This window comes from Nannospalax galili, unplaced genomic scaffold (assembly GCF_000622305.1).
Source record: "Nannospalax galili isolate Female #2095 unplaced genomic scaffold, S.galili_v1.0 scaffold188, whole genome shotgun sequence".
In the NCBI taxonomy this organism is placed as follows: domain Eukaryota; kingdom Metazoa; phylum Chordata; class Mammalia; order Rodentia; family Spalacidae; genus Nannospalax; species Nannospalax galili.
In genome coordinates, this window is record NW_008360325.1 from 4,819,902 (window position 1) to 4,830,500 (window position 10,599).

Here is a 10,599-nt window from a genome sequence, read left to right on the forward strand (position 1 = left end):
GGCCCTCGGTCTTCATCATGGACTGCAGGCTCTGGTAGCCCTCTCCTGACATGTAGGAGCTGGTGGTAGACATCCCGGTCATGTAGCTGGAAGGGGGAGGGGGTGGGGGCCGATGTGGCAGTGGTGGGGGCTGGTGCACTGGGGCCGGGGGGGCTGGAGGAGGAATCTGGACTTTGGGGAGGTCACCGGCTTCCACTGGACCAGGCGGCTCAGCCTCACCTAAGGCAGCAGCAAGGGGAGGCTTCCGGTCTGCAGAAGAGAGAAAGAAAAGTTAGTACCCGGGCTCTGGCTGTGTCTCAAGCTACCTGGTGTGGAACTGTCAACTGGACTCCTTTGGAGTCGGGAAGCCTTGGAGCCAGGAGGAATCTGGACTTTGGGGAGGTCACCGGCTTCCACTGGACCAGGCGGCTCAGCCTCACCTAAGGCAGCAGCAAGGGGAGGCTTCCGGTCTGCAGAAGAGAGAAAGAAAAGTTAGTACCCGGGCTCTGGCTGTGTCTCAAGCTACCTGGTGTGGAACTGTCAACTGGACTCCTTTGGAGTCGGGAAGCCTTGGAGCCAGGAAGGCCACAGCACAGCAGGTCTCTGGCATCATGTGACACTCTGACCCCCTGCTCATGGCACTGGTAAAGTGCTACCATGCCCCAGGGCCACCTTTCCAGAAGAGCAAGGAGAGGCTGCCACCTTTGTGGTCTGAGTCTAGAGGCTCTCTGCGCCATCTCCAATGACCCCTAGTCTTCCTCCCTCATTGCTAGACCACAAACAAGCAGGTTCAGTTTAGCTCACTCCTAGCACAAACTGGTGGGGGCTCTTTCTGCCTGTCTCTGCCCCCAAGTCTTGAGCCTGTCAAAGAAGATGACAAAACAGCAAGCAAACAAAATCCTGCCAACAATCACAGTGGCAATTCTGGCTCCATTTAACTAGGCCGAGCAAGACCAAACTCACTGCTGTTTCCGCAAAGGATGCCCTGAGACCCTGGGCTCTGCATGGTGCTGCCCAGTCACAGTTCCCACTCTGTTCTCCCAGAGCTCACTGCACCACTGGCCTGTGATCCAGTCATGGTCAGACCCCTGGAAAATGATACCAGGAACTCCCTCCACCCACATGTGCACATGAAAAATTGGTTTTCTACCACAACACTGCCCCGAAGGAATACCAATCACAGGAGCAAAACCTGCTCGTAGGGAATGTCAAAAGGGATACCCCAAAAGAACAAGGCTGTGAAGAGTGCTTCCAGCTCCCCAAGGACTTCTCATGTCATTCCTGGTCAAGGCATGGCTGGGTCCTAGCTATGTGCAGGTGGACACTGCTTTTCTGTGGCCTTGAACTGGCACCTATTGTATCCTTTCTCAACCAAGGTAGAGGCAATTTCAGGATGACAACAGACTTATCAGAGGGCCTTGCCTGTGAGGATCAGCAGTGTCCCTGCCCAATCCAGAAAGTCAGATGCACCTGCCAGAAGTATGCTTAAGAGTCCAGGGCAGGTAATGTGTCCTTCTGTCCGGAAGCTAACATGAGTGCATGAACGTGCCGACCCTTTTTAATTTGCCCTGTATCATTCCATGGCCACCTGCACCAAAACAATCTCACCCAGCTTTAAGGAAATGACTCCTGGAGTCAGGTGTAGGTGGTGCATGCCTCTCATCCCATGTACTTTGTAATCTGGGCCAGGAGGATGGTTATTCAAGGTTAGCCTGAGCTACATAGCAAGATTTTATCCCTACCCCCAAAGACCAAAGAAAAGAAGAAAGAAACTGCCTCAACTCTGAGCTCTGCAGCCCCTCAGCACTTGCCCTTGTCCTGTGTGCTATCCTGAAGAAAGGGCTCTAAGCATGGTTACCTCTGTGTGTCCTCTGCTGCCACCTGGAGTTACACAGGGCCCCCAATGCCCCCAGGCCTGGCTGTTGAGCTTAGCATCTCTTCAGGTCACACAGCTCTGTCCTTTCCTATCTACCACCACTGACTCCTTTGATTCTTCTACACAGACAACTACCAAAGAACCCCAAGGACCTAATCTGAGGGAGCCAGCCCACCTGCCCACCATTGCTGCCACATCTCTGTGCAGAAGAGCAATGGGTACCAGGTGCCACTCTCTCGGATCATGGCCTCCTGGCAGCTGATGTGGCTCAGATACTACCCATGTCCTGGGCTGGTTTGCAGCCAACTAAAGGGGCATTGGTTGTGCTCTGCAGGACAGAGACAGGCTAAGGCTTTCACAGTGGCGGCTCTCTGGTCCTCAAGCATAGGATACCCTCTGACTGCTTTAGGCTCCCCAGTGCCACATCCCATTCCAGCCAAGCACAGAATTGAGGAGCACTGACTGAGATGCTGTGCCTTGTTAAATGTTCCACCAGACCTGGGGACTTGGGACTTGGCCCCACAATGCCTCTATTCTCATAGCACATAAGCTACTGTGACTGCATGTGAACAGAGGGAAAGCTAGTGATGACTAGCTTTCTGTTCTCTGCGGGTACAAGCTCCATAGCTAGGGCTAGCCATGCGCACCAACCAGCTGTCAGCACAGTTGACAGAGGTGCAGAATCCCTGGAATAACACCAGCTGTCAGCAAGCGCAGGCCCCTCACACTCCAGCTTCTGAAACAGTGCAGGTAAAGCAAACTGTCCAGAAGCCTCCAGCTCCCTGGGCGTCTCCCTTTATGTTATTTTCAGTGACTCTGAACAGTACCTTATTCTTCACAATAGACATCCTGCCAATAGGAAGCAGGTGTGAGACACTGCAGTACATCAGCAACTCTGTCCAGATCTGGTAAGTGTTCCCTAGCTGCAGGGTTGTTTCCCTAAAACTCATTTACACCATACAGTTCATCATTTCTGAACATGAGAGACGGTCAGAGTATTCAGACAGAAAATTTATAACATCTACAGAGCCTAGCTTGCCAAACTGGCTGTGTTTGAAGGCTCCTTGCTCATGGCTATCTTAGGCTGGCTATAGTCAGCTGGAACACAGGACCCCTTCCCAGGTCATCCCTCCAGTAGGCAGCCCCAAGGACGCTGGCACAGCGGCATGAGCAGGCACGTACCTGGAGGCGGGTGGGCTGGAGGCAATGGTGGGTGAGTGGTCTCAAGTTTGGGGATTTTAGGTGGTGGTGGTGGTTCTAAAAAGAAAAAAGTGGGTTAAAAAAAGCCACTCACACCCCTTTATGTAAATATATCACATGAGCAGAGATTTCATTGAGAGAAAAAGAACAGATAGTGACCAAGGCCTTCTAGGAGCTAGGGGAAGGCTGCAGCTAAACCACTGTGAACTCACTAAGCCGGTTAATGGCACAATTCAAACACCTGCCTCCACTGAAAGACAATGCCAGCTAACTGCTTCCTGCCAACACACTGGCCACTCTTTGCTGACCACTTAGAACAAGTCCCTCATCAGCTTCAATGGACAGCGAGAGCAAAGAACAAAGACGAGCCCTACAGAGTAATGCCATGTCCCCAATCCCTGGGGACTCGAGACAGCCCTTCACCTTTCATTCTGGTTCAGACATATCTCAAGTCTATTTTCTCAAACACTGATTTCCAGCTGGCAGCAGGCAGAAGCAGTACCGTAACTGGACAGCAGAGCTCTGCAGGGAGAATGTGCCAGGTCTGAGACAGCAGGGCAGACCATATCTCACCAGGCAGAGGCAGCAGCCCATCCCTTGGTCAGGTGCTGCACCTACCCCCTGCGCCCCCACCCCAACAATGCTGCTCACCAGACACCAGGACAGACTGGAAAGTCTACTCTTCTACTAAATGAGGAAAGTGTGTAACACAGTCAACCCAGGGCTCCATTTCTATGTTTTTCTTTTGGGGCTTCCTTTCCTCCTGAAACTTTGGGCCGGCTTGGTTCTGGCTGGTTTGGGTCTGCTGCTCTGACTGCAGTTTCTTTGTGACACTGTTGACCACTTTCCCAACACAGGCTGGATTCGAGGTCCAGATGCCCCTCTGCTCCTTACTCTGTTCCTCAGACCAAGTCTTTTCTTTATGGTAAAAAATACATAATTTTGTACCATAAATTAAATTTTGGAAAATAAATATTTCCTTTGGAAAATAAATATTTCCTTTGCTAAAAAGACACAGTTTTGCCATGTAGCTCCTGAAGGCTTCGAAGTCAGGTCCTCTTGCCTCACCTCCAGAAGGCGGGGACAACAGGCTCAGCATGGCCAGCTTCATCTCCAGGTTTTACCACTCTGAAGCCAGCCCCAATTCCACACTCCAACCCCGATCCTCTGGTCAGTATCTCACTTTAACCTTTTCCCTCTGACCCTAATGGGTGTCAAACTCAAATCTTTGGCTCCCCACAGCCAGCAGAGCTGAAGCTGTCTCCATGGCAGCATCTCACCTTGGGATGAGAGCCAGACACACACTCACCCTTCTAGCAGCCATGTAGAAAAGTAAACGATTTTATGTAACCCAACACATCAGAATTTTTATTTCAACGTGCACTCACCATAAAATTTTATTCATAGCCGCGCATGGTGGCACATGCCTGTAGTCCCAGCACTTGGGAGGCAGAGGCAGGCGGATCTCTGTGAGTTCAAGGCCAGCCTGGTCTACATAGTGAGTTCCAGGTCAGCTGGGGCCACAGGGAGACCCTGCTTCAAAGAAAGACCAAAAATTGTCCTGGAATTTGGGACCCAGCTGCCTTCATTAAGTAATGATTATTTCGGTTTCTCTTTAAAAAAAAAAAAAAAAAAAAAAAAAAAACCCCCAAACCCCCAAAACTTTATTCATACGGGCTCGAGATAGCTCAACGGTTAAGTACACTGACTGGTCTTCCACAGGACCTGAGTTCGAGTCCCAGTAACCATACGGCAGCTAACAACCATCCATAACTACAGTTCCAGGAGATCCGACACCCTCTTCTGACCTCCTCAGGCACTGCATGACATGGCTGCACTTACACACATGCAGGCAATTCACTCATACACATAAGAAAAAACCCCTTTATTCATGAAATTCATGTCTTAGAAATCTGATGATTTTTGTGCTGATAGTCTTAAGGACTTGGCCACAATTCAGTGTCTGCCTGACCTCTGGCTGGTGCCCCAAGTGGCCCAGCACAGGGAGCTCCTTGGTTAGCACTGCATCATGGCTCCATAGGCCACCACTTAGGTACTTGCCAGTAACTCCACCACTTCTAGCCGTTCATCCTACTTACTTCTATCCTGACCTCAAATGAACCAACCCTGCTATTCTCCCCCGTGGAGTCTTTAACAGGTCCCAATGACTATGCAAAATCCACATTCTCCACATGGCCTCTGTGATCTGGTCTGCAACCCAATGTGGGCTGAAACTGTACTTTCAGTCCTACAAAAGGACTGATTCTTCACTCTACTGACTGTCAAACTGGCCCCACACTCCAGATTTGTTGCTTCCTTGCATCCCCCCATCTAAGTGCTCTGGCAAGTCCTCCTCCGAGATCAACATGGGGCTATTTCTTGCGTCTCACAGAACCACGTCTATTCATCCAGACTGTACATCCCAGGTGGCATGAATCCCAATCCGCTCCTCTCAAGGTGGGGCTAGAATTCATTCACCTGTACTGAACTCATCATTCTCCCAAAGACAATGAAAAAAGTATACCTTTAGAACTTGAAGACTGCACAACAGTTTTTTGAATAATTCAGAAGCAAGACCATGAACTAAGCAACAGAAATGAAGATGCATGATGCCTTTGAAGAGTTCAGTGCAACTACATAACACTGACACAGTGGCAAACATCTCTAACTTTCTGTTCTAGAATCCTTCAGATTATGATCTTTCTACTTCCAATATTGAAGCAAATTAAGTAATGTTGGGATCTATAAATGTGAATAACCACCAGTGTTTAAGAGTTCTGGCTTCCATGAGCAGTGGAGCTAGGATGTGCCACAGACTCTTGGGAACACCCAGCCAGCACCTCCTGTCCTCTGGCTGCCGACAGCGTTGAGCTCAAGCTCTCTGGCCCTTCACTCGTCTACTATGATGGACTTAACTCATCTGTCATAATAAAACCCGCTGCAATAGTCCCACACTCATGATTACACCACTACATGTGTTTCCACGCACATTTTCACTGCCAGTAATGTCTTCACTTATTGACACCGCTTGTCAAAGCACAATCTAAAAATATCCAGTCTGGTGATCGGCAGGGAAGGACACAGTTGTTCAGGCAGACAAAGTCACTTAAGGGCTTTAATGTAAAGGCCTATTTACATCTAAAAGGAAGCAGCACTAAGAATTTAAATCAAAGTGAAGTTTTGCATAGAGGCAGGTAACACTAAGAAACAACATAGCAGTACAGGAAATTTACCTGTGGCTTTGTTCTCTTCTTTGGGAGAAACAACCTGTTACAAAAGGAAGCATGCAACTGTTAGTGACCCTAGTTTGGGTGTGAAGAAAACCAAGAGGGACAGAACATGGCCTCAGGCAAAAAGTATTTGTGAGCTAAACTTGCAGGGCATACTACAGCACCCAGCAGGTTGCTTCTGCTCCTGCCCATCCCCACCTCTTCTGCACAGGAGTTCCCTGGAACAAGGGCTTCTTTCACGTGAGCTCATGCTGCTGCCACCTGTGCTCCAAGACCAGAAACTTTACAAACAGCACGCAGGAACCAGGTGGGCCCTGGCAGGTTTCAGAGCCTGGTGGGGAGGACAAGTTGTGAGGCTGGAGGAGGAGGACGGTGCCCTCATACCTCTCAGAGGACACTAATTTTCAGGCTCCGAGAACCCTCACAGCTCAGCATAGTAAAGGCACTGTCTGAATGAACTGGCCAGGTCACCGTTTGCTTTGGGTGTTGGTGGGAATCCCTTAGAAATGGGACTAGCAACAAGTGTGAGAGATGCTGCCATCTGAGAGCACTCACCACAGCGCGCTTAGCCTGGCGGGGAGGACTAGGCTGTGGAGAGGGTTTCTTGGGCTGCTGTGCTTGCTGCTGCTGCTGCTGCTGCTGGCCTGACTGCTGGGAGTCCTTCTGCTGAGGCTGGGTTGGTTCGGAGCCTTGAGACGGTTGTGACTGTTGGACTTGTGGCACTTGTGGTGTAGGCTGAAGAGATGGGGGCTGCTGCAGCTGATGAGGGGTGTGATGAGGCATCTGTTGTTTCCCTTGTGAGTAAAGATCCAGGATCTGGTGGCAGATGTCTAAACGACAGCAATAATTACATTTACCACAAACTGACATTTTAAATCAAATTTTACCTAGAAAAAATTTAGCATCAATTCTTTAATACCTAATAAGCAGCTATCACGTGTCTAACTCGCCCCATCTTTGCTGTGCGCAATACTGGGTCTATGTTTTGTGCAACAATGGGCTATATTTTTAGATCACCAAGCTATGTGCTTGGACAAAGGAAAATCATGTTAGACAATTTAATTGAAAATGCTGGTGAAAAACTACTCACAGATCCCTATTTGGGAAAACTCATTCTTAGGTCTCAGGGTGCAAAGAGAAGAATGATCTAGACACGAACATTCTTGCAAGAAAGCTCGGCACATCAGGTACCTTCTAGAACGTCGACAGGGACATCTTGAACAAACTGTTCCCACCATCTCCTGTACATGGGTTTGGAGGTCCACTCTTGTATTTCAAATTTGCACAAACGTCCTGCGAGATACATCACGGCCACTGCGATGATCTCTGGTTCCCACTGCAGCGACAGGGTGGTGCAGAGACTAGTGCAGCAAGGACAGAAAGGAGGTTTGAGCTCTGTCACCTAACATTTACGACCCACACAACACGTAGAACCTAGATGTCATAGCTAGCGACAAGTCAGTCTGCTTAATTATCTAAATAGACTAAAATATTATAAACCAAAAAGGAAGTCTCTAATTACCAAAACAAGTTACTTTAACCAGTTACTGATTTACTCTTTAAAATACAGGAACTCTAGCCCATTTAAAAAGTGGATGCACAATGCAACACAAATGAAGACAGCTTCTGTTCCTTCTCTAGCTGCTGAAATCCTACGACTGAGTGGCTGGCTCGTCAAATGAAATCTAATGGGTTGCTCAAACATTTTGTAAGTCACATTCGAGAAGGTTCTCTGCCTGCCACGGAGTGGGGCTGCCAGGAACTCAAGTCATTGTCATTTTAGGCATGTTAAAGCTCTAAAATAGAAACCAAATAGACTCTACCCAATAAACATTCAATTGTCAAAATTCTTATTACTCATTTTTCAAACTGGTGATGAAGACTCTCTACCTCTCCACACTGCAACACATCAGGGGAGAAAGAAACCCATGTGTGGAAGCGGTGAGCTGGACTCAGCTCTGATTCTGCCATCAACTGGCTCTTCATCCAAGGCAAATTAAGTTTCTTTGATTAGGAGATGAAAAGAATCTCTGCTTACTTTAAACATGAACTAATTAACACTTGAACACATGTACCTGTCATTTACAAATGTCCATGCCATTTGAACCAGCTTTTGAATTTTGTTTTTATCACCTAGAAATGGAGAAAAGAAGAAAGGTAAATTAATAGGAATAGTGGGAAAATAATTCACAGGCAGTGACAGGTATTTATTTAAAATCAACCGTGTGTCAGAACAGCAGAGAGCTTTTGTCTGGGGAATGACGACAGATGACAGGAGTCCACACCCCACCCACCTCTTGGTTCCCTCCGCATGACCTACACTGAACCACCGTTTATGGGAAACCTGGCTCCAAAGCTAATTTTATTAGTCTATTTAAAAAATTCTGACTCATTTTCCTGCCTCCTATCACTTGGCAACTGGCTGACAGAACCTGCTGACGCATAAACGGAAACAGCACCAACAATTCCAGTATGGAATTGTCTAAGTCAGGTCCTGAGTGCTTTATACATGGAACTTTCTGTTTCCTCTGTTGAGAACATAATCTGAGTACTGTCAACTTAAGAAAATTTGATTTCAGAACTTTCTGTTGTCTGTTTACAATGTAAAGTTCTTAAAAAAAAAAATGGGGATATGGCTAGGGTAGAGCACTTGAATTAGCCACATGCAAAGTCCTGGATTCCATCCCCAGCACCCTAAAAACCCCAACAAACAAAAAAAGCAACCCCCCCCTTCTTACCTTTGAGTTGTTTTGCATATCTGAGTAGGAACTGGTATGGGTGTTCTACTTGTAAATCAAATTTTATGGTCTGCAGTAAGATTCTCTCCAGGACCATCACTTCTTCCTAAGAGCAGCACATGGTGCACAGTTAGTTAGTTAGGACCCAGGCCCCACACACTAACAGATGCGCTTTCCTGTCTGCTCTCTCCAGTCCCATTCTAGCAACTGTTCTTTGTTCCTTTTCTCCCCTTGCCACTCAGCCTTTTAACACAGGCAGCAATAATCTAAAAAGAACTCAAAATCAGGACGACCAGAACTGATCCTCCCCCCAAAATCAGACACCAGAGCCTCAGAAGTTCTACTCTATCAAACATACATGAGTCTCTCTTTACAAAGAAGAAAATATATTCTATTTTTATTTTATGTGTATGAGTGTATTGCCTGCATGTATGTAAGTGCACTTGTGCCATACAAAGCCTGCAGAGGTCAGAAGAGGGTGTTGGATGCCCTGGAACTAAAGACGACTGTTAGGCACCATGTGGGTACTAGGAACTGAACCTGGGTCCTCTATAAGAATGGTCAGTGCTCTTAACTGGTGAGCCGTCTCTCCAACCCCATGAGTCTCTCTTTTAAAAATATATTATTTATTTATTTGAGTTTTAAATGTACATATGTACGTGTGTGTGTGTGTGTGTGTGTGTGTGTGTGTACAGGTGTGGAGGTTCTGGGGACTGGACATAGGTCACCAAGCTTATACAGCAAGCACCCTTACCCACTGACCCATGCCAACTGCTTTAAAATTTTTTAATTTTCAAATTTTTGAGGTCATCTCGGGCTGACTGGGAACCCACACTATAGCCCATGCCAGCTTCAAACTCACAGTGATCCTCCTACCTCAGCTTCCCAAGCACTGCATTACAGGTGTGATCCACCATGCCTGGCCGGACCTTTTATTTACAGATAACTAAAAAATGCAATTCCTCAGAAATTTTCACTGGAAGATGCCCAGCTTTACAACTCAGTAAATTTCATGACTGTGTGAACACAGAGACATGGACCAGTGCATGCATCTGTGTGAGATTTATCCTTTCTGTATCTACTGAAATCATACAACATGCTGCGCCAACATCACCTGCTGACTAAGGTATCTTTCATTTTATCTGAAATGCCATTTAGTCACATCTGAAATTTATGGCAAATATAAAATCCTTTGTTCATCGATTCATCTCTTTCCCACTGTATCATGACCTAAGGGATAGCTCTAGTATTAACATATGCTTTTAATAAACTTGGTTTTTGCATATCCTTCACTACCTACATTTTAGAATCATTTTATTTAGTATCATTAAAACCTTGATATTCTAATTGAGAATTTACAGAATGACTTGAGGAAGTGGAGATTTTTTTTTTTTTAAAAAAAAAACCATGCTGAATTATCCTGTAAAAATTTTGTTGAACTCACAGAACCTTATAAGCACACTGCTTAGTATCCCTAGGAAAAGAATTCTCATAACAGATGGAAAATTTATTTGTTTTTTAATATCTTATTATTTTTATTTTATGTGTATGAGTGTATTACCTGCATGTATGTGAG

At 46.7% G+C, this 10,599-nt stretch overlaps 1 protein-coding gene across 1 annotated transcript in view; it reads right to left on the reverse strand.

Moving 5' to 3' along the window:
* Ccnk (cyclin K) overlaps window positions 1-10,599 on the reverse strand; it is a 33,203-nt gene that overhangs the window by 1,706 nt on the left and 20,898 nt on the right. Inside the window, exons 5-11 of the mRNA XM_029559872.1 lie at window positions 9,024-9,129; window positions 8,361-8,418; window positions 7,477-7,646; window positions 6,841-7,115; window positions 6,289-6,322; window positions 3,038-3,112; window positions 1-249 (exon numbers count right to left, since the gene is read on the reverse strand). The exon at window positions 1-249 is cut by the window's left edge and continues 1,706 nt beyond it. Of these exons, the coding sequence (XP_029415732.1) occupies window positions 1-249; window positions 3,038-3,112; window positions 6,289-6,322; window positions 6,841-7,115; window positions 7,477-7,646; window positions 8,361-8,418; window positions 9,024-9,129 (967 nt within the window). The remainder of the gene's footprint in view (window positions 250-3,037; window positions 3,113-6,288; window positions 6,323-6,840; window positions 7,116-7,476; window positions 7,647-8,360; window positions 8,419-9,023; window positions 9,130-10,599) is intronic.